This window comes from Dermacentor andersoni, chromosome 5 (genome assembly GCF_023375885.2).
Source record: "Dermacentor andersoni chromosome 5, qqDerAnde1_hic_scaffold, whole genome shotgun sequence".
Taxonomy (NCBI): Eukaryota; Metazoa; Arthropoda; class Arachnida; order Ixodida; family Ixodidae; genus Dermacentor; species Dermacentor andersoni.
The window spans coordinates 162,330,975-162,354,911 of NC_092818.1; the positions used below are offsets into that span (position 1 = coordinate 162,330,975).

Consider the following 23,937-nt stretch of genomic DNA (forward strand, 5'->3'; position numbering starts at 1 on the left):
CGAGATGAGTTTTGCGTGGTGCTTGAAGAGGGTGGTGAGAAACCAAAACGACATTGAACTGGTGGGTGACGCCAGATGCCACCGAAGTGAAATGTGATGGCCACATCGTGCGGCCTGCAGCAGGGGATGGCAGCACGTTTGATTATTGCCTACTAAAAGCGAGAAATACGTTACCAATGGCACTATGCGCCACACGCTGTAAAACAGATAGGTGAAGATGCTTATCACAATGAGTTTGGCGGCAATAGCTGTGAACGAGGCATGCGATGACCCGGGTGGAGATTTGCTGGTACCGGAATAAGAAACTGTGCACGCCGTCGTCATCAACTGAAATGGGTGGCTATGTACTGTTCTCGATTGCGCGAGCTTCGTGCCTTTCTTCTTAACATGGGATCTAGCAGCCAGAAAGTGCACACGATTGCAGTCTGCAGCAGGGAACGGCAGCGTGTTTTGGTTATCGCCTATTAAAAACATGTGCTACGCTTCTGACGGCACCATGCACTGTGAAACAGATAGGCGAAGATGTTTATTGCAATAGGATTGGTGGTGATAGTTGCGAATGCCGCATGCGACAACCCTAGAGAAGATTTCCTGGGTCCAAAATGAGAAACCAAGTGCGCGCCGGTGCTTTCACTTGACACGGGCAGGCAAGTATTGCGGTGATGCTGCCACGGCAGGCAGCCATATACCATTCTCGATCGCACGTGCCTGACGCATTTTCTTGTTTACATGGGATCTAGTGGCCAGAAAATGTATTTACACAATCACAGTTTGGCGACATACTTTTTGGTGCCGAAAAATTTTGTTTTTCGGGAACATATGGACAGGTAAAAAATTGAGCGCAACTCTATTGGGTCATTTTCTGTGTTCTCAATTGCGAACGTTGGTGCCGGGAAAACATACGTAATGGGAACATATCAACAAGGTTCTACTGTGCTTGTTATGTGTACAAAACATATAGTAGTGGTTTTCAGAGCAAGTCTCTTCATTTATATGCTCCTGAGCAAAAACATTGCCTTTGAGTGCGTGCTCTCTTGTCAGTTGTGACACTGAAATCAGCGTAACAAATTCAACTTAACAAGAACTCTCAATGTATGCGGTCTATGTGCCTGACCAATCATTGGTACAGAATCGTCTAATGAAATCTCCGTGCTCTATTAAGAAAAAGAAATGTGTGGGAACTGCTGCCGTGATCTGCAACATCGAGGCTAGTGCTATAAGGAAAAAGGACAAGAAGCACGCGAGCGGTGGCATGAGCCATAGCTGGATGCTGCTGCCAAAGACTTAGGCCAGCTGACTGGCAGCACACTGGCACCCAATGTGTGGCCACAAACATTAAAGTGAAATTTTACTCATGCCACAATATATTTTAAAGCATGCATATCAGATGACCTATTTCTACTTTGGATTGCATATTTTATTTAATTTTATGTTACAGATCCAGAATTAGTCACAAAGTGCCTTCTTAAACATAGAGAGAGCAAGAAAGGGAGAAAAAAGCTGGCTAACCGGAGCATCACCATATTGCTGCAGGGCCACAAACATTGCAGGAAACTGATGGTGCTAGCCTATACATTCCAGCCTCAATTTCCCAAATCCCAGATTTAACAAAAGCTATTTTGTTCAATTAGGATGTTTTCACAACCATCTGTCAAAGAAAACATTGCAGCCTGCATTTAATGAAGCCACAAGGAACATGCAGTTCATCAGCATCAGAAAGAAGTCAAATAGAAGTGAGGACAGTGCCACATCATGCAATTTGCAAGTTGGGAACACTGTTTCTACAATGGCTGCACAGTGCGCAATGAAAGGGACAACACCAACACTGACCGTTAAATGAAAGGTCGCAGAGTAGCAGAAACATTAGGAAAATATGTGTAAGGAAGGCAATGCCGAACGGTGAGTCATAAACGCGTGTCAACCGACGGTAGGTATCAATGAAGGCATGGCAATCCACTCTTTTCCCCAGCAACTCTGCACATGTGCCCAACCACAGCAAAGAATTGTGAAAGACATTGCCCAATCTTGGAGGCCACGTCCTGGCAACCACAATCTCAAGTAGCAGATTCGGAATGGGCACAGGCACTCCAGTGCCACGAATGACTATGCAGGATACCACACTGCAGTTCGACATCAGCAAAATGCCAACAATGTGGGCTGCGTATGTCAACTACCATGTTTAAAATGGGAAGCAGTATGCACTTCTTCGAGACAACAAGCAGGAACCATGTAGCAGCTGCCCTGCCATGATGGCAAGCAAATGGATGGAATATCTAAAACGCAACTCTGGAGAGACACTGCACATTGGAGTTTGCAAGCTTTCCTACTGGTTAATGTTGCAACAGCTGTGTGTGTCGTCAATGGTTGGGTCCTCATGCCAGTACATGATGACCAAATTCCCGCCCCGATGTACGTACCAGTGACACAGCTAGGTGGTCTAAATATGGGGGGGGGGGTAAGAAGTACTGAAATCCAAGATGCACCAGTACATCAAGATGTGACAATGCTTGCCCGCCAAAATGCAAGGAAAGATACCATTCTTTTCTCTACAAACATTCTTTCGTCGAATGAATTCAAATGTTTGCAGCTGCCTTCCCATTTTAAAGTGATTTAGTTTCCCTTTAACTTTGGCCTGTACATAGTTTAATCCACTGTACACTATTTACAGATATCTTTGTACTTCTACATCTTGTGTTTATTTCTGCATGCACTTCTCACTTGTTTGTCATGCACTTCTCGCACACACTATTGCAATAATTTATTGACCACAGATGCACTGGCAGAATTAGTTGTGCACACAGAAGAGCAAGAAACCAATTCAGCAGAGAACCAAGTGACCTCGCCTCTATTCAATACCAAAGTACAGTTGAACTGCTTCAAAGGACAAAGACAACACTGCCACATTGCGTTATAGGATTGAAACTAAGTTTTCAAGCACTGCACGACTGAATGTACCCGTGAAATGTCAATAGAATTGCAAAGTCGCAGAGCAAAAACTTACTTCAGTAGTCTGGAACAAGTCGTTCACAGTCTTCTTCATCACAGACACGAGAAACTTCCAATGTGGCTTCAGCTCCTTCAGAAATTGAACAAAAAGTTGAACACAATGATTATTGACCATTCCTTTAGAGGAATTCAGTGGTTGAAATGAATGGTGCCAGAAAAGTATGATAGCATAAGGGGAAAGAAGCAAAACAGTGCTGTTTCATACATAGTAGGCTATGCTACAAAGGCTAGAGAGATTTTTCTCACACCTTGATTTCACAGCCAAAAACTAGTCCTGTTCCCCCATATTAAAAAAATTAAAGAAGTTTTATGTTGTTTTATAGTTTTATGTTGCAAAATACAACATATTTATTACGAGGAAAGTGTTGCACATCTGATCCTATTTAGTGTCATTGGAGTGGCATGTTTCGGTGACCAGCAACCACACCGCACTGCTTGAGCTCACAATCAAAACATGTCTGACAGTGGAACCACAAACATACACTACAGTAGAATCCCGTCCATACATTTGTCACTGTTGTGTATTCCTGGCTGCTAAGTCATGTTTCCGTGGTCCTGACGTAAATCCCATCGATTACCATGTAATCTGTACCCATTTCAAAGGCAACCATTCTGGGAGATTCCTGCATCTTAGGTTGCATTTGAACGCGACAGTCACATAAATTTAGCGGTGCAAAGGGGAATTTTCTCCGTTACATTGCTACGAAGACGATAAATGTATATGTTGTAACATGTGACTGAAGTTGCACAAGCCAGAAACTGCGTGAGCCTAGATGGAGAAAACGTGCACAATGCAATCGGCAAAGCACCTCAAGTGTGCATAGGTTAAAAGGACACTAAAGGCAAATCTCGGGCCGCTCGAGCAGCCCGAGACCCGCATTCTTCTTGTGGCTTCGGCCAGCTTACGTTTATGTTTCTCAGATTCGGCCTAGGTCAGCAGCTGCAGGTGGGGCATATTGGCAGGAAATCTTTAGGTACCTACTTGGCGAGAATCACTACGGCGCGAGAAGTCAAATTACGTCGAGCTGGAGTTAGTTTTTATTATTGTGAAGTGTTTCAAGACAGCTAGAAGAAAAGAAAACAAAATTGAGCTGGTGAGCGACACTGGAATACGATGCCGACCCTGGAATATGATACCGCAAGAGCAAAACAGCCTGCAGCAGGGAACAATGTTGTGTTCAGGTTATCACATACTACACCCGATAGGCTAATAATGGCGCTGTGCGACACGTGCTGTGAAATTGATAGGTGAAGATGGTTATTGCAATAGGGTTGTCAATGATAGCCGTGCATGTGATGAACAACAACCCGTGAGATTTGCCAGTACCAGAAAGGGAAACGGAGTGTGTGCTGGCATTTTGACATCACACGGGCGGGCAAGTACTGTGAGGAAGCTGCCGTGGTAAGTGCCTAGTGCACCATCGCGCATGCCTCGTGGCTTTTCTTGTTTACACGGAATCTAGCGGCCGTAAAAAGTATCGTACATTTGCATTTGGGCGATGTACTGATGTATGATGTAATGATCGCATGTGGGAAATCACAAAACAGGTTCATATCAACGAGGTTCTACTGTACATGGCTCCCTAAAGGAAGCCATACACAGCATCTACATCTGTCACGTCACTCGTCGCTATTGCTTAAATACTGCATGCGGTATGCCCTTTATATGAGCTTTGTAAGCCAGCAAAAAAAAATTGCAGCACTATGCGATACAAAAACTAGGAAAACATAACAGTACAAGTGGCACAGGGTCAAACGAAAACCATTGCTGTCAAGGGTAAGGTCAAAGAGTTCTTTTTATGAATTGAACAGAAGTGGACAAGCAACATTTTCTGCCATCTAGTAATGCAATGCAATGATCTTCTGAATATCAGTATTAGAGTACTAGTGACAATAATAAGCAGTTACAATTTTATCGGGCTAGTACTACAATGTCCTGCTAGAGCCTCAAACAGTGTCCTACATTTACTGCAATTTGAAATGGTTTGTCATATAGAAAACACAGCAGGTTAAAAGAAACTGCCCTGAAAAACATACAGAGACAAACATACAAACATTCTATGACCCCACAATTTCTGCAGCTTTGCAGTGTTGCCTGCTAAGTATGAAATATAGTACAGGTGCAAATAAAGGCACAGCTCCCATTAAATCATGAAAGCTCCATGTTCTAGTATTCAACAATGATCGACAGTGGTTGAACAATAGAAGACCAAGCCTAGAGCCAACATTTGGACAAGGGCACTAGTCTCAGTCAAGGTAACAGCAGTACCCATGTTGAAACGTTGGCTTAGGCTTTCCTTGTTCACCTATCGCTGATCACTGCGAGCCTCCCTCTACCTGTGAACTATTTGCCTTGTTTACAGTGCAGACTACAGCATATGCATAGCATATGCTCTCATTGCAAACGCAACAAGTTGAAAAAGCAAACAAACTACACATATGCATGACATGGGAACAGCACGAAAAGACTAAAGACGAGAACAGGAACATACAACAGCACTGACTGTGTGTGTTTCCCTTCTTGTCCTTTGTCTTTTTGCGCTGTTTCCCTGTGAAGTCTGTACTGACTAGTCCAAGCCTCCACGGTGTTATACACATGCATGCACGCACACATCATGGTAGTTCCTGTGAGTACAGAGTTTAAAAATTTTGAAAAATAAATTACAGTTTCACCCGTAACGCGAAGCAGTGACTCTAGCTGGTGAAAGATAATGTGCAGTAAGCCTTGGACTGTTTCATGAGGTGTTTGTTGGAGTGAACAGACTACACCAATCTTGGAGTCTGTGCAGGACGTAACACCTGGCACAAATCGCCAAGTGTGAATGTTTGCTGGTTAGTGTGACCTACTAGGAATGCACATTGCCACAGGGTCACAACTTTGAATTTTAGTGGCAGTGGTGGGCAAAATTTTTCTTTAAGCGTTCATGTTTATCTGGCTCCTCAACACAACTTTTACTGACATTCACAAGCAATATGAAATGTGTTGAAATAACGAAAACATTGAGTATTGTGTGCACTGATGACATCTCGGAGGCCTTGTTTTGGGATCTACTTTATATTCACTGACCACCGGGTGCCCATGTTGTATTAAGACTCCATTTAAGTCATTAAACAATAATAGGCAATGACCTGCAGCTTTGCCAAGATTGCTTAAACAGTACATAACAGTCGATGTCCGTTAATTCGACCCAGACTGGATGACGAAATTAGACAAATTAAATAAGTAGGAAAAACCAAAACACACCGCCAATTTATTTGGCAATATTCAGACCGATTCCAACTCGCCCCCAAATCGAACACGCACTTACATTTTATGCATTCAAAGAAGAAAGCTAATGTAAAAATGACATTCAAGATCTGAAAGAAAGTAGAAATTGATTGTGTTGTAGCTTCGATGGGGCGGCCGGACGGAGGACCTATAGCATGAGGCCTAAATGGCTGGGGCACGCAGCGCCGTAATAAAGAGCTGGACTGCTTAAGTCGGGAACTAGGCCGAGAATTATTTATTTCAGCGAGGGGAAGCGCAGCAGGCAACTTGCAGCATTTGGCGCTGAGTGGCGGCCTGATGTAAACAACGCGAAACCGAAACCGGAAGCCAACACAGGATACCACATCACCTCTTCCTTGAGAGGAAAATGCGCTGCTCGCTCTCCTTGCAACAAAAGCAAGTCATGAGTTACAGAAGAACACATGTTAGCACTGTAACACGAGTGTTTGGTGATGACATCTTTATAAAATAGAAAATGACATCTTTGGCTTCCCCATGTTAAGAGAAACATACAACATGAAAACTGAAAATGAACACGAAAACTGAAAATATTGCACTACAGAGTTGAAGAGTTTCAGTACCCGTCTTGGGAAGACGATGAGATGCACACTTGCACACACAGATCACACATGAAAAAGAGTTCACAGAGTACAAAAGTAGACAGTGCAAACATCTGTGTGCCCCTTGGGACAGCATTGATGGGTGGCTCGTTTGCCCTGAGCCTGACTCCAGACAGCTCTGTGCCCGTCGTGGATTGGAGATTGTGCATATAAAGCACTTTACACTGCCAAGAAGTTGGGATAGTCCCCTTGTAAGGGTGCTAAAGACCTAAGTAATGTTAAAAAACTTTTTGGCATGAAAGGCAAATTCATATGGCGGCTATTACCGTAGTGAAAATGTGCATACTACATGCTTATGCTGCAAGAAATGTAACGTACAAGAAATGTATGTATGGTATCCCTTCTACGGGGATGCTAAGAAATCAAGGAAAGTGTTCCTACCACAAAGACCCACTGATAAATTTGCAGTATAGCAGTAAGTACAGTGTGCGCATTGCACCCTTTATGCTGCCAGAAATCCCCCTATTTGAAAGATACTACTATGCACTATTTACCTAACAAACATGTAAGGAAAGACTTTTGGCGTTAAGAGCCGAATTCGCATGGGAGGGTTGAAACCTCTGTAGATAGTAACCCAAGGCAGAAAGCTACTTGGAAACATAATCCTTAAACCGTACCGGAGGTTGTCTATGACGTGTAGACCTACGGAGGACTGGTTCAGGTTGTAGAGGAGGAACAGCGGAAGTGTTACTCGTACAAGGACTGGAAGGTGTGTCAGTGTCCCGAGTGTTTTCAGGAGCAGTGTCTTGTGGTGGAGTGTCCTACGAGTGTGTAGCTTCAATGGGGCGGCCGGACGGAGGACCTATGGCACGAGGCCTGAACGGCAGGGGCGCGCAGCGCCACAATAAAGAGCCGGACTGCTCAAGTCGGGGACCAGGCCGAGAATGATTTATTTTAGCGAGGGGAAACGCAGCAGGCAACTTGCAGCGTTTGGCACTGAGTGGCGCCCTGACGTAAACGACCCAAAACCGAAACCGGAAGCCAACACAGGATACCACAGATTGCACACTAACATTTAGCAAAAAAAAGAAGAAAAAAAAAGACATAGCATCTATTCAATTCCATCAAAAAAGGGGGGAAGGAAAAAAAAACAGTGAACTTTACCTTCACAGAATAGAAATTTCCTTAATATCCATCATCATTACTCCCTGACAGCACTTTATGGCTGCCAGAAGAACAACAAAATCTTGTCCTCCGTATGGGTCCAAAGCATGTTAAATATTTTGCATTTATCAAAATCCGTAAAATCGGTGGCTCACCCGTAGACCATGGTGGCCTAGACTAACCACTTTGCTAGTCCATCTCCGAAGTATGCAATATTCAAGAATGCCAAGGACACTCAATACAATATGTTGCTGCTAGCTTAACATTAAAATAACATCGTTTCAATGGGCTTTCGCAATTATTTGTTTAACAATACTAACGGCTTCCTTCTGGAAGCCCAGGCAGGAGAGGTACAAACATCACTAAACAGAAAGCGGCATGTTGTCAACACACTACGTGCAAACTTGTTCTTTAGCTGTCCATGGCCGGTATTAATGGCGATGTAGCTGGCTAGGCTGGCTCGGACAGCAGGCTGTTGCAAACGCAGTTTTTGGTTTCATATCAGATTGCACCACCCTAGGAAGTTCAGGAAGAACTCTCATGGAAAGAAGTCCACATTCGAAGCAGGAAAATACTGTAATAATTCACTGTGGGCTACAACTTTCACTTTAACATCTTCCTGAAGCAGGCCAAAAATAAGCACTTTTGACAGCAAATGACACGTGTTCGATGCATTCCCTGTGCGTGAAGCACAGCCAAGATGGACGCTGTCGCTATTGGAGTCACCACTGTGGTCACTATTGGGCTCCAGCGTGTGCAGTGGAGCAGCCAAGTTCAATTTATCTGGCAAAGACTAATTTCGAAATAACGAAAAGTTGGACCCACAAAAATGTACAAACGCTAACCAGGACATTTACTCAGGACCAAATTGAACGAAAAATCGAATAACTGGAGTCGAATTAACTCAAGTCTACTGTGCTACTCACTGACTACCAATTTAGGCAAAGTGAAAATGCATTGTACAGAAGAAACTCGTTGATATGATCCTGTTACGTACAATTTATAATGTTTGCTATGAAGAACACAGAAAATGAACCAATATAGATAGGGATCTCTTTTACTGTTTCATATGCTCCTGGAAAACGCTGTCTTCCAGCACCAACCTGGTTCAGCACATCACCAAACTGATCATATGACACATTTTCTGGCCACTAGATCCCACATAAACAAGAAAAAGTGCGAGGCATGTGCAATCGAGAACAGTAATCGGCTGCTGCAGCAGCTTCCCCACAATACTTGCCCACCTATCTCAAGTAAAAACTTCAGTGTGCTCTCAGTTTCTTATTCCGGTACCAGAAAATATCCTCATGGGTTGTTGCACACCCCATTAGCCACTGCGACCGACCCTATTGCGATAAACATCTTCACCTATCTGTTACTGAGTGGGCATGTCGAAACTTCCAGCCAAAATGCGCTGCTCAAAGAAGATGCTGAGCCAAGCCAAATTCGAGGAGCACAAATGTAAGCTTGCCGAAGCCACAAAAACGACATAGCGCATCTAGGGTTGCTCAGGCCCAACCAGCTTGGGGCAGGTCAATGTCCCGTGCTGCAACAACTTGCACAACGCTTCACATTACATAGACTTTAGTGACTTCAGATCGTATGTTTTCCCAGTTGTACACTTTTTTCGAACGTTTTTCCTAAAACATGAATGAAGTTCCATTGTAGATGGCTTTTAGCTGCAACTCAAGTACTTTCCTCCAGGGGAAAAAAAGGAAAACAAAGAAGGTCATAGCAAGTGAGGTATACTCACATCAGATGTGAGCTCCTTCCGCATAGACAAACTGCTGTAGGCGACTGCCAGTGTCTCAACAAGTATGTGGACGGACTTCTGTTCCATAGGCTTTTGGTCCTTGTACACTTCCATGTCATTTGCCTGATTGTCAGCAAATTCATCTGGTAGGAGGTTCTCTTTCGCGCCTGTCTTTCTGAGCACTGCTGAATTTCGCAAAAGCACTTTGCAGACGAGGACCAAGAACTCAACTGAAATTGACCACAAGAAAAGGAAAAAATTATGCAAGCTCAGTTTTATTCAGCTGCTGTTCCAAATTTGTCACTTAGGACCATCACGCAGCTTCAAATGACGCCAAATCAATCCTCGATGCCTGCGCCGAGAGCAGTGAGGAGGCAGGGACACGCCAGACAATGAATGTTGCAAAGAAAGCTGTCATCACCTGGCCATCGACGTGCAGTAAACCTTTTAGTTGCTAAGAGATGAAGATTTGGTGCATGAATTGACTGTACATTTGTCTATGGCAACAGCTTGACAATGGTAAACATACCAGGTTGCATGCAGGTACATGTGCATGCGTCAATGCATTGACAAGCTTTCTTCGCCACTTAAGAATAAAGTCTGGTGAACTGTCATTAGCAATTATTCCAACATTTAGGAGGTCCTTGCAGAGTCTAAATTATCAGCCCGCTACTGTAGCCGATTCAAGGTGCCGAGATTGTACTATCTGTCAAAATTAAAGTTTTATACATCTGCATAGCCTTGAAGACAAACACATCCATGCACATCTTGTATATGACAAGACAAAACTACCGGAATAAGAATTTATCTGAGTGGATGGGCACATCTAACAAGTAAAGAAATGCATGTGTTATGGATAATTAGTTTTCAATGCTTCAGCCAGTAAATTGTTGCTGATAACATTAACAAAATACGACAAAGAAACAGCTTACCTTGCACCATTAACTACAGTGGAATCTCGTTGATACGATTCTCACGGGCACCGAAAATAAAAACGTATTATCCAAAAATCGTACTATCCAAAACTGACTCCAAAAGATCGCGAATAATACATACTTGGCACAGAACTTGCTTTTATTAAAGCACTTTAAAATAATCCGTCACTTTGCGCTGCACTTTTTGCTTTTAGAGGTCCTGCAGCAAGCTTTTCTGGAACTCGTAAAAACGAGTAGCAGTTTCCTCGCTGAGCTCCGCAGACGCGACAAAGCCACGAAGCCCGTCCAAAGCTTCGAGAGCACCGTCAGTATTTAATGGCCGACGATCGCTGCTGCAATCTCCGGCGTCTTGGTTGTCATCGTCGTCGCTCTCCTCTTCAGCGGTAACATCTGCAATGATGTCTTGGACGGTGCGCAATTCACATGTCGCCAGTTGGTCGTCCGCCGATACAAACTCTTCCGGAGACGCGTCGACATTGAGGTCACCCCAGTCCGGGATGTCAATCTCTGCGCCGTCATCTCCATTTTCCTCAGTATCGCCAGGTGCACAAAAAAAGCCACACTTCTTGAAGCAGTTGGCGATGGTGTCAGGTTTGACGCGATCCCATGACATCGCCAGAAAATGGATGGCATCAAGAAGATCCACCTTCAAGCTGGCATCTTTCCGGTCAATCTTGGCCAAAAAGCGTCTGATCAACAAGCTCCTAAAGTGAAATTTCATGTTTCTAATGATTCCTGCATCTAGGGGCTGCAAGTGGCTGGTGCATTTGGGCGGCAGGAAAATTACTTTTACGTTTTGCAGCCACGAAGTATCGACAGGGTGCGCGGCACAATTGTCGAGAACCAGAAGAATTCTACGGTTCGCGGCACGCATCCGGGCATCCAGAAATGTGAGGAACTCTGTGAAAAGGGCTCCGGTCATCCATGCCTTCTTATTCGCTTTATAAATGACAGGAAGGCGTGGGTTACGCGAAAAGCAGCGTGGCTTCCAGTATTTGCCAATGACAGTAGGCTTGAGCTTCTCGGTTCCATCAGCGTTGCAGCACAACAATACGGTGACTCTTTCTTTGCTTTTTTTTCCGCCTTGACACGTCTCACCTTTTATGCTGAGACTTTTCTCGGGCTGAAGATTGATGAACAACCCAGCTTCATCTGCGTTGAACACGTCCCTTGGCTGGTACTGAGCAATCACCGCCGGCAGAGTCGAAAGCCAGTTGGAGACCTGATCTTGGTCGGCAGACTTCCCTTCGCCGGAAACGGTTTTATACAACAGGCCATGCCGTGTTTTAAAACGATGGAGCCACCCGCCCGAAGCTTTAAAATCTTCGATGCCCAACGAGAGTGCTATCTCATCAGCTCTCTCGCGAACAACTGTCCCGTCCACGTTCACGTCCGCCGCCCTTACTTCCCTGAACCATGCCAGAAGAACCTCTTCCATCTTGCCATGCTGGGCGCCCCTTGTTTGCTTCACGCCGGCGCCGAAGACTTGAATGTTCTTCTGAATTTCTTCTCGCTTGCCGACGATCGTGTTCAGCGTGGAGACAGGCAAACAAAGTTCGCGTGCCAGGTCGACACGTTTCTTCTGCGGATTTTCGTCGACTTTTGCTAGGACGTCGAGTTTTTCTTTCAGCGATAACGCTTTACGCTTTCTAGACATGGTGAAGCGCACGGGTGAAACGCGGCACCAAAACAGAAGAAACGATAAGGGCGAAGTGCAAGCTGAACGCTCGAAACACCAAAATGGCAACGAGAAATGGCAAGCACAAAGCCAACAAAGCCTACAGCATCGTCAATGCATGCGCCAATCACTGCTTCTTGGTCACGTGATTTTACCGTGAGTACTATGTCTTAGGATAGATGGCGCTAAAAACCTTCGGTGCGTTTGGTGTGCGAGCTTGCGAAAATTGCTCCCAGAGGCCGCCACACTGCTGCAGGCGCTGTGCAGAAGCACGGCCGGACTCTAGCCGAGCCGAGCCAGGCCAAGCCTCGAGCATACAAAGCGCGCGTCGCCGCGTCTTTAGTCCGCCGTGCCTGTCGTTTCGCTCGATGTTAATTTCAGTAGCTCTGCCCACCCGCTTCAAAGGACTGGCTCTGATGTTATCATCATACAGAAGACGTTTCCGGGATCGTATTATCCAAACCGACGTGGAAATACGATCGTATTAGCCGTACAAAAATGCATTTACCTCTATAGGGCATCGGCCGGGAACGAAAAAAGAACGTATTATGCCGAAAAACGTATTTAGCCGAATCGTATCAACGAGATTTCACTGTATTTCATTACCACTAAAAAGGTGTTCAAGGTGTTAAAAAGGTGTAGTTTAAGGTGTAGTAGTAATAATACATACTGCAATACATAAAATTATAGCATAATCGCTGTGTTTTAAATGGATGTATACTAATAATTGCCCAGACAATTTAAGAATTCCTATGTGAAACAAGGAACACGAGAGTGTCACGTGGTAGCAACGGAGAAGAAAGCAGCAAAACTGAGTGACGAAAGTGGCGTTTTATTGGGCAAACCTGTGCTCTCAAACAAGCTACACTCAAGGTACAACGACAACGGCAAACGCAGTCTGCGATCGTTGAAAATCTCATCTCCCGGTCAAGCATGTCGGCCTTTATACACGAGTCATCGAAGGTTCCAGAGAAATTGGTGGTGCCCGTGTGTCTTCCAGAAAGTTCTACACAATTTGCGACACACATGCAATCAGATTACACAAGCTTTGGTGCCAAGAGAACCATCAATAACATTCGAGAAACTTCCGATACATGCGGACGCATCCCGCGCTAAGCGATAACATTTGTTAGATGGCGAAAAGCGCTCACCCGAAAAGTATGAACAAGTCCACGTGTCAAGAGTATTAATTTGCTAATTTTAGTACAAGTGCTGAGAGTAAAATAAAAAGTGAAATGCAGTCAATGCTCGTTACAACGGACCCGGGTACAACAGACTTTGGGATATAACTGACAATAATTCAACTTTAATTTGCGCTACCTACTTTATTAATGCAATGAAGTTTGCTTTTAACGGACCACGCTAGAACGGATAATCGGCTACAGCGGACGAAATTAGCAATTTTTGTAAAAATCGGCTGTACAAAACAAACTTTTGTGTTGACACTGGCTGGCAATCGATTTGTGAGGGGCATCTGACAATTGCGGCTGCCCTCTTACGTGCGAAGGAGGAAGGCGGGGCGGAAGCACACAGTCTTCTTTTGGGAATGAGACACGGGGGGAGGGGGGGGAGAAGTGAGGGAGAGGGGGTTGTACCTCGGGTTCTATCTTGAAAGTGATGTGCGATGTGGACAAAGTGTACTCAGTGCCGGTAGCTACATATGCGCTGTGCTTTCGACATTTAGTTATTTGCAACCTAATCCAGGCTACAATTCAGTGCTTTTACGTTCAGAAATTTGATTCTAGCCATGTGCTCTAAATTACAGTTTTTTAAATTTTGGTTCTTGTGATGCACACCTCTCAAACCCTGCAGCCTGCCTGCAATATTGTATCTGTCTGTTACGACAAACCAAGTTAAACTGACTTTTCGAATATGAGGAACTATCTGAATATTGGTTGGTTTCCGACAGATCAAATTAAAGGGGAACAAAAATTTACCCAAACCACAAATTCGTTAAGCTGAACTTTTGTAGCAGCCACTGATGCTTGTTAGGTGTACTAGGCTCAGCAGGAGGCCCAGTTGGGTGGACTTTGAAAAAGAGACTTGGCTGACTACCCAAGAAGCTAATGGCATTTCTGTGGACATAAAAAGCTACTACAGTGTTGACAATGATACAGAAACCTACAGAGCTGACACCATAGAAAAGGTAGTTGAGGAGATCCTCAACATGGCTCTACAAGCTCCAGGTGACACAAGAACCAGCTTCTCATAGGACACAGCTGATAATACGCCAAATAGTTTGAAGCATTGGCTATTTTTTTTTGTGTGTGTGTGTGTGTCTCCAGCACTAGAATGTGACAGCACTGGTGAGTAATAATTCCAACAGCGTAGGCAGGAGTGCATAAAGCAACACATTGCATGTAAATCCAAAAAATGTCTCTATGTCTGCCTTTATGTTTTAATACCATTTCATTTATTATGTTGTGTCATGAATATTTGGGTGCACCAGGACTAGCAGATTTAGAGTTCTGTGGATCACTTCTATCAAAACAGAAGCATTGTTCACGGTCGCTTTCAATTCCTCAGGAGCGTCTACTGTACTTCAGCCGCAAGCATATAGAAAAAAAGAAACATGACCTTCCAGGGAAATAAAAAAAAAATAGTTTGCATTCGGTTCAGCATTTCACCTTTTACAGAACTAATCCCCACTTAAAATTCCCTCTTAAAATCAATTAGAGTTGAAATTTTACTATAGGCAGAGCCCTAAAAAAAAGAGAAACGAAGTGTAAATTGTCACGTACCAATGGCTTTCAAAGGTGCGATGTGCGTCAGTTGAGAGTAGAATACGTAGAAAGCCGTTGGATTGAGGGAGTACAGGAGCAAGCAGCGCTCCAGGTTCTGCCTACGGTCGGCAGCATCTGGGTTGAAATAGCTGTTCCGCAGCAGCGTGGCCACTTTTAGGGATAGCCGCGGCTTGCCTGTGGCCATCAGCGTCAGCAGGACCTTGGGGTCAGCCTCTTCCCAGAACTAAAAGTGGCAACAAATGAAATGAATGGTAGTACTGAAATTTCCATTCTCATGGGAGACCAATTTACCACATTGGATGCATACATGCTAATCTGGTAATACCTTGAAGCACTGACAGTTAACGGCAATCAACCTGCTGCTGACTTGATGAGCTCTAATACAGTCAACATACGATTTTTCGGACTCCCTCGGGGGTCATGAGAATGTCCGAAAAAATTAATGCATGCCTTTTACTGTCCCCAAGGGCTCGAATCGCCACAGGCACGTCTGAAATAGCTTTGAAGGCCTGCCAGTACACTTTTTAGGCGTATCGGTGCTCGTACTGCAACAGGAGACTGCGTATACATGCATGTATAATTAAAGAATACAACGAATACTGTGTCCTGTCACAACCGCCTCGTCCCAGTTTTAAATGCTTCACTGCAATACATCGCGTATGCTTCACCGCATAACACTTCTGTATTGAGGCAAAGCTCACTTTTGGTTACGGACACTGAGCAACGGGCAGCGATTTCCAAGTTTTGAAGTCATTGGCGAGGGTTATGAAGGCAGAGTTCAGCGTCATTGCTTACAGCGGTGAATTTAAAAAAAAAGAAGAAAGAAAAGAGAACACAGCATGGAACAGCAAGAAGCTTGGTAGCAAACGTCGAAGTAGCTAGGCCTAACATTGATGCGGTGGTGGCTACAGCTGCCAGTGGTTCTGCACATGAGAGCGCCAGTTCGAGGATGCGAGATAATGGTGGCAGCAGTGGCTTTGATAAATGCCATTTTGAACATGTGATCACTGCAAAAAGTCTGAAAAATCAGATGCCAAAGAGTTTTTGCGTCCAAGATTTCTGACATTCTTATACATTGACTATGGGGTACGTGGTGATGATGCAAAGCCGTCCAAATTATTAGGCATGCCGAAAAATTGACCGATGACTTTAATGGGTGATCGCCGAAAAGACGTATCAGAGACAATGAGTGCATGCGATGAGACTCTTGGATGAAAGCCCATTAAAAAGAAAAAGAAAGAGAAAAGGGGCGGGGAGGGCAGAAACCACCGACGATGATTGTCAATGAAACTGGATAGCCAAATGCTTCTAGAAAGCTATTTGCAAAGATGCACTTAACAGCATATATTTGTTGCAGCGAGAATATTTGTGGTGCTATATTGTTTCATTACGCAATGCCGTAGAGAACAGAGCTATTAACCAGCACATCTGTAGTGGTAGCATAGGTGGACAGCACATGCTTGCCACTTGGTGATGAATATGCCTCCATGACTCAGTTGTGGGGGAGCTTACAACCTTTATTCCTTTGCATCGGTGCGTGAAAGTAACCTCTGACCATCGACCACGAAAACGGGTGAAGGAGCAAAGGAACGCTATTCGCTTCATGAAAGGCCAAACAATCTAATGGATGATAAAAGTTTAAAGAATAAGGAATGAACCCATTTATGAGCTCTGTTTACTTCAATGCAGCTTACAATGTGCTAACTTAGGGAGAACCAAAAAGCTGCTAAATAGTGTGCCTGCGAGAGGGTCGAACTGGCAGCCGGCAGCGTGAAGAAAAAAGAAAAACATCTGTTGGCGGATAACCAGCCAGATGGCAACCCTATAATCTGTAAACTCAACTCAGCTAACAGGTTTTCCTGTGCCATAACAGCCGAAGTATATAATAAATGCTTTTAAGTACTTGATGTCATGCTGACATACTGGCACTGATGTTTCAGAGCAAAATACAAGATTGATTAGCTGCAGAAAAAATTTATGAAAGCTTCACAACCTTTTCTCACCAGCTGAATGGAAAGAGTTTTGAAAAGAAAAGAAGAAACTGTGTCTAAATTGATTAGTGTTTAATGTACTTTTAGCGTGTTTGGATGCTTCTATTCAATTTCTTTGGTTTTGTGAAGCTGCAAAGAATGGCGCATAGAATGTAACTTGCTAGGTGGTTTGAGTGCTAAGCTGTTAAGTTCAGGTGGGCGGTCTGGACACCTATTGACCACACACAATGTACTTCATTTCATTATCCATCCGTTAGTGTTGCCAGAGGGCTCTCGGATTAACTGTGACATGAACAAATTCATATAATTCAAACTAAAAAATTTGGTGTTATAGCCTGTTTAAAAGGACACTAAAGAGAAAAAAGAATTAAGGTGTATTAGCAATTAAGCAAATATTATCAAATAGTACTAGCAAGTTACTCTTCAACAATATTTAAAAAGCTGCTCTTAAAGGGACACTAAAGGCTAGTACAAAGCCGACGTAGACTGTTTAAAAACCATTCCACAAACCTCGCAAGACTTGTCTCGGGCCAAGAAAAGACTTAGTTTACGAGAAAATTGCATCTGAAGGGTCCGAATACCTTTATCGCATTTCGAATCTCCCGCCACTGAACTAGGGGAGTGGCGACGTTGCATACGCCATCGCCACCCTTTGCTGCCATCAGTGAGTAAAACGGTGCACGACAGGCGGCGGTACCGAGCCAAGACAGAGCAGCAGATTTGCCGCTGCAGCTGCTTTTTGGTCAAGTGAAGTAGGTCGTTCGAGCATCCCGCATCATCACATGGAAGATTAATTCTCTACTACCTGTAGTTTGTACGAGTTATGCGAGCCAGCAAAATCAGCGCAATGCTATGCGATAACGAAACTACTGAAACGCAAAAGCGTGGGCTGCGCAGAGTTGAGCGAAAACGAAACCCTTTGACCGCCTGCGTCGTTGTCAGGGCTATTTCAATGAGTACTTTTTTTTCTAGAAGTGAAATAGAACTGGACAAGTAGCATTTTATTTTATCTTATAATAAAATACAAGGATGTTTTGTGCAATGCGTACTAGTGACAGAATTTGACTGAAGAGTGCTTTCGTCATCGGGCAAGTACTTGAATGTCCAGGGGGAGTCTCTAATCATGTCCTGCATTTACCTCAACTTTTCGATTATTGAGGCTCTGTCCACGACAATATTGACACCTTAGAGACCCTCAAGCACTAATGTATGACTTTAGCTTGAGTTAATGTTTGCCTTTAGTGTCCCTTTAATATGAAAGAAGGTCTGATAAGGTCAAAAAAAGCTACAAAAGATGTGGGCCACTGCCGCCTTCTATGTACCAGCTCGGTGCGATGCCAGACTTCGAGACTGCAGCTGCTTGGACTTTATTTTTTTTTTTTTTCTAATATCACTAAAGATGAACTATAGAGTGTTCAAAAGGAGCGCAATATTGCACCTGGAAAGTTTACTTTTACTGTGCAACAACAACCCAAAGATGCAAAAATACTACTGACAGAACAGCACTACAATTATGGCGTGAAATTCCCAAAATTGGAAGTTCGGGCAATTTTGTACAACACAATTACCACAAGTTTAGGGAAGCTTAAAAAAATATTTTTCAGTCTGAGCTGATTTAGTGTTCTTTAGTGTCCCTTTAATGGTGCTGGCAACGAAATGACCTTTGTGAGCAGTGTTTAAACTGCGGACAGAGAGAGCCAGACTACCAGAGTAGTGAGCAATGGCAGCACAAGTGCAGTTCAGCAGATGCCAATGTAAATCTTATCCCAGCGTGAACTTCGTTCATAAGATTTCAGGGGTTTTATTCTTTGTACTTTTAAACGATTCAAGCTACACTGAACAGCAATGAAGATGACAACAATAGGAAACGACAATGGCTTCAAATAAAATTTCAAAGAACTTCGAAGACCTGAAATGCAGGAATAACTTATTATTTAGCAAGGTTAAAAAAAAGAAGGCAACGGTTCAAACACATTATTGCTACAAACTGACTGATGGGACAGAGAAGGTAAGAAAACTGCACAGAAATCGTCAGAGATGACTAAGTCTTCCATAGCTTGAGCAATTATAAGCGATCACACACACTGTGCAGGACCACACAAGAAGCTAGGGAAATTCCAGTACAGTTAAGTGGTGCTGCAGCAAGCACAGCTGACATTAACACATGCCATGCCAAATGGGCACACAAGCAGCTGGGAAAATTGCGCTGAATCCAAGAGGCACCGATGCAACTCTAATTGACACCGCTGCTGCTCTGTCTCTCTTCCTCCTTACATCACATATGTGCTCTGAGGTTCATGGTGCACTTGCCCTTTCCTTCTTGGTACCTTTGCCTTCTTTACGCAGTCTCTCGCGACTCTCCTTTTTTGTATACTATTCAGTTAGACAGACCATAAAATTACATGGAAGAGAAAGCTATCGCTTAAAAAGAAAAACAAATGAAACAAGAAAAAATAATGAAGATACTGTGCCTTGAATCCCGGTATACCACGAGCTGCTGACAGGAGGGAAACGTAGGACACCTGAACAGCGTAAGTGTCGTAGAGGCTGTCTTTCCTCCTGGGAATGAGGGCCTTGAGCAGGTTGTGTGTCATTGGATTGCTGACCATGAAAGCAAGCCCCTGCAAGAGAAGGGCTGCATTCGAACACCACATTTCTAAAGAACAAAGTTCAAGACCTCATCGCCAACCGGTAAAGGTACGTCCACACTAGCCACAAAAACGCGTGCGACACGCTGCATGCGGCAAGCGCCCATGCACCAGACGCGGGCGGGGAAGTCCACAGTCACGTTTTGCGGCATGTGGCAACGGCGCGTGGAGAGCCACGTTGTCTCGTTCCATTCGATACTTCTCGTGACAATGCGCTCTCTGTTCTGCCGATTTCGTGTTCCATCAAAAGTGTCTGCGTTTCTTTACGCCACTGCCGGCCACGCTCAGGCATGTGGGATACGGACGAGGAGCTACTGGTGATTGTGAACACTATAATACTTATTTGTTCTATATACTTATGCAACGCCGACGTGCCAAAAATCGGACGAGAAAGTTTTGGGTGCGCCTTATATGGCGGTACAGGGACACTTGAGGAACAGGCGCACACTCTGCTTCCCCGCCTGCGCGCCCACTCACCTGTCATGCCAAACTGCTGTCCAATAATGTGCCAGCGGTTGGCGCGCAGCTCCTTGTCCTTAAAATCAACGTTCGATTTGTCATAGAGGCACGCATATCCGCAAACGGTTTCCAAAAACGCCTCAGTTGCGAGGCTGCTTCTTCGTTGACGTCTCGGTGGCAGTGTGGGAAGGCTTAACAAAAACAGCCCCCTTGACTGGAAATGGCCTGAGCTTTTACGCCATGCGTGACACTGTTCAATCTCGTAGCCCATAGATGATTCTTGGCTTGTGCGGCAGGTGGCACCACAACAGCGTGGCTTGCTTCTTATTGGTGCATGTTTTGCGGCTGCCGCGAAAAGATGGGTCTCGTATCCATTTGCGCGTTTGCCGCGCGTTGCTGCCGCTTTTCGTGAATCTTGCAGTGCGCGACGGCACCACTCGCCGCGCGTGGCGTGTCGCACGCGTTTTTGTCGCTAGTGTGGACATACCTTAACCAAATTGCTCAAGACTTTTTGGCAGGCGCTGTTCTGAGCTGTGTAAGCAAGAGTTATACGAGGCCTACTATGGCAACTGATTAAAAATTGTATTGTGGGATTTACCAATCTAAAACAGCCCAGTGGGTTATAAGGGACACCATGGCGGAAGGCTCTGGATTAATTATGATCATGTGGGGTACTTTAAATATGCTTGTGTACTTAGTTTTCAGTGCATGTTACATTCTGCTCACATTGAAATGCTGCAGCAGCAGCCAGGGATTAAATCTGACCTCATGTTCACCAGCAGAGTGCCACAGCCACCAAGTTGGTATTGCCTGTGCTAACTGTAGCTGCACTGCCCTGCCAGTGGTCAACATTAGCCCGAACATGTTGCACAAGTGTGCTCCTATCATTGCAGTCTCTCAGAAGCATTGTCTGTTGGAGAGTTACCTAAAACATGCATGAACACGTAAACAATATAACAGTTTGTATGTGCACTTCCACATGGTAGAGCAAAAGAAAGCTCAGAAGTCTAGTTTTGGGAGCTCTTGTGAATTCTCATATGGGGTTCCTACTATAGACTAACCTCAGTGTAAAAATGAAATTTTGGATTTATCAAAGTGCTTTAAATTACCTGACATATTCATAGAACTGTTTAAAACCTCGAAGCAGAAACGCGAACTCAATGTTTTGCCGAGTTTAACGAAGTTATGTGAAAAGGTAAAGAAACAAATCAAAGGAAACCTGTCGAGTTAAAGGTGCTTCAAAATTTGGACACGTTGTGGCCCAGTAAATGCATTACCTTGTTTCTACGAGGCAGGCCATTTTACTTTTATGAAACTGTTTTCTGCAGGGTATCAGCATTGCACGATGGCTCTACCAAAACGCACACGCACGCACGCACGCACGCACACACATCAGGCTTACTGCCTACGATAAGAGCACATGCCTGCTCCTAACGGAATCATTGCAGGCAAAATTTGAATCTCGTTTTAGCTTTTGAACGAGTTGCACAAGTGCTTCAAGAGTTTGATTTAACGAAATAATTCTGTGGTTCCAATGACTTCAAGCGAGCTTTAGCTGCACCAGCAATGCATAGTAGCAGATTCAAGTTCAACACGCTGCCGCATAGCAATGAAATGCATTCATGGCACAGTACCTTGAGGAAATTATGTCAGGCACACCAAACAGAAGATATAGTTGAACCAACTCTCAATGATTTTGTGTTGCGATATGAAATTGAGTTATACTACAGTAAGCGGAGATAAGCATGCATGGGCATCGAGAGCTCATCGCAGCACCCAGAGGTAGAATGTTACCAACTCGACCAAGTTCACTCTATATCCAATGAGACTACTGCATCAAACGATAAAGGAGACGCTCGGGCAGTACAGTTGCTGGCATGTTTCAAAAGGCCAGATCTGATGGCTAGTACCATCCATCTCTGGTAAGCGCAGATACATTGAACTACCAATATAACAAATGCTTTCCAATGAAATATGGCAGTCATTTAAATGAATTCACCTGTTAATGAAGATGATGTCAGAGTAAACACCATGGTTAAACAAACTGCTTTAACAAGCTTTCTGGACTGCAGGAACAGCAAGAATGAAGTGAAATTACCTCTGCCTGCAATTTTTTTTTTACGGCAGCACCCACTTTTATCAAATAATTTCATCTCCCAACAATGCTTCCATAAAAGGCCAAGCATTCTTTTATGAACGTTTGTGCATTACTTTCTCACCAAGGCTAAGTAGTATGTAAGACCTACATGGAAGCAGCAAGTGAAAATTTGCTGGGCCTAATGTGTTCTGCTTATGTGCAAGTGGTACACAGCACAAAAACGCAGGTTACAACAGCAGACACCCAAGAATTTGTTCAAGCTGAATCTGATAGGGTATATAAAGTGACAACTGGTATGGTATGGTATGGAGAACTTTATTGGGTCCTGAAGGTCAACCGTACGTTGACGCGGGCCGCTCCCACGTTGGGACTGTCAGGCCGAGCCCTTCAGCCACATCGCGGGCCTTCTGGACTGCCCGTAATTGGTCAGAGAGTGATTCACTGTGTAGCATTTGCCGCCACCATTCTTGTTCCTTGTCACAGTCTGTGAAGACCGCGGGGCACTGCCAAAGCATGTGGTCAAGAGTAATGATGCCATTGCACTTATTACAGTTGGTTTGAGTTTCCCTCTCTGGATAGATCCTGTTAATAAAATCTGGACTTAGATATGTTCTTGTCTGTAGCAAACGTAATGTGACCGCTTGCGCTCTGCAAAGCTTACCGTGTGGCAATGGGTATTACCTTCTGCTTAAATAATAATGCTTCGTGATTTCGTTATATGTTAATAATCGATTCCTGTGTTCCCCGGGTGAAGTGTAAGTTGCTCGGTCTTGAAGAGCACGGCTAGAAAGTCCTCGTGCTGCTTCATTTGCCACCTCATTGAGGTTTCTCCAAGCTCCGACCTTCTCTAGTAATGTTGTTGCTATCCGTGTCACATATCCGTTGGTAAAGTTGCGTATGGCTGTTCTAGAGTCGCTGTAAATATGCATCCACCGATTAGCCCGGATGGCTAAGGCGATTGCTACTTGTTCTGCTACTGTTGGGTCCTTGGTATAGACGGTGATGGCATCCCGTATGTTACCTTGAGTGTCTACAACAACGGAGGTATACGCATCCTTATTTTTAACCCAGGCAGCGTCAACGAACACCGCCTGCTGCTTATGTTGATCTATGTCTTGAAGGGGTGCCTTCGCCCTTGCCTTCCGTCTCTCGAGGTTATGTGTCAGGTGCATGTTCCTAGGGAACGGGGTCATCTTTGTTGTTTCTCGTAGTCCCGCTTGCAATTGTGTTAATAATTCTCCTTCGTTGGTGTGGTTGTTAATTTCTACGCCAATTTCTTCAAGCAGCGTAGTACATTAGATGAGGGGCAATTTCTAAATGCTGGTGCCAGCGTAACAAAGTCTTTGAGCAGGCTTAGGCACTGCAACAGCTCTTGTATGTACGTGTTTACAGTTACGGTACAAGCAGAAAACAACAAGTAAAAGCGGAACCTGAAGAACTAATTGCGTGCCCTTTCAATACATATACGAGCTTTTATTCTACCTATAAGATCCTTTCAAACTGAATCAAATAAAAAAGCAGTCTTCAATATTGGAGGCTTATCTTACCTGGTTAACCCGAATTCGAGATTCAGTAGAGTTCTTGTCTTGTGCATTCTTCTCAATCAAGACCTTGGCAAGAGATTTTCGTTGCT

The 23,937-nt window shown here is 44.3% G+C and overlaps 1 protein-coding gene across 2 annotated transcripts in view; it reads right to left on the minus strand.

Moving 5' to 3' along the window:
* The window catches only part of LOC126532169 (condensin-2 complex subunit G2-like), a 115,201-nt gene that overhangs the window by 43,857 nt on the left and 47,407 nt on the right, over nucleotides 1-23,937 (minus strand). For both annotated transcript variants that reach the window (XM_055071234.2, XM_055071233.2), the window contains exons 12-16: nucleotides 23,852-23,935; nucleotides 19,571-19,720; nucleotides 15,106-15,331; nucleotides 9,752-9,981; nucleotides 3,002-3,076 (exon numbers count right to left, since the gene is read on the minus strand). In XM_055071234.2, the coding sequence (XP_054927209.1) occupies nucleotides 3,002-3,076; nucleotides 9,752-9,981; nucleotides 15,106-15,331; nucleotides 19,571-19,720; nucleotides 23,852-23,935 (765 nt within the window). The remainder of the gene's footprint in view (nucleotides 1-3,001; nucleotides 3,077-9,751; nucleotides 9,982-15,105; nucleotides 15,332-19,570; nucleotides 19,721-23,851; nucleotides 23,936-23,937) is intronic.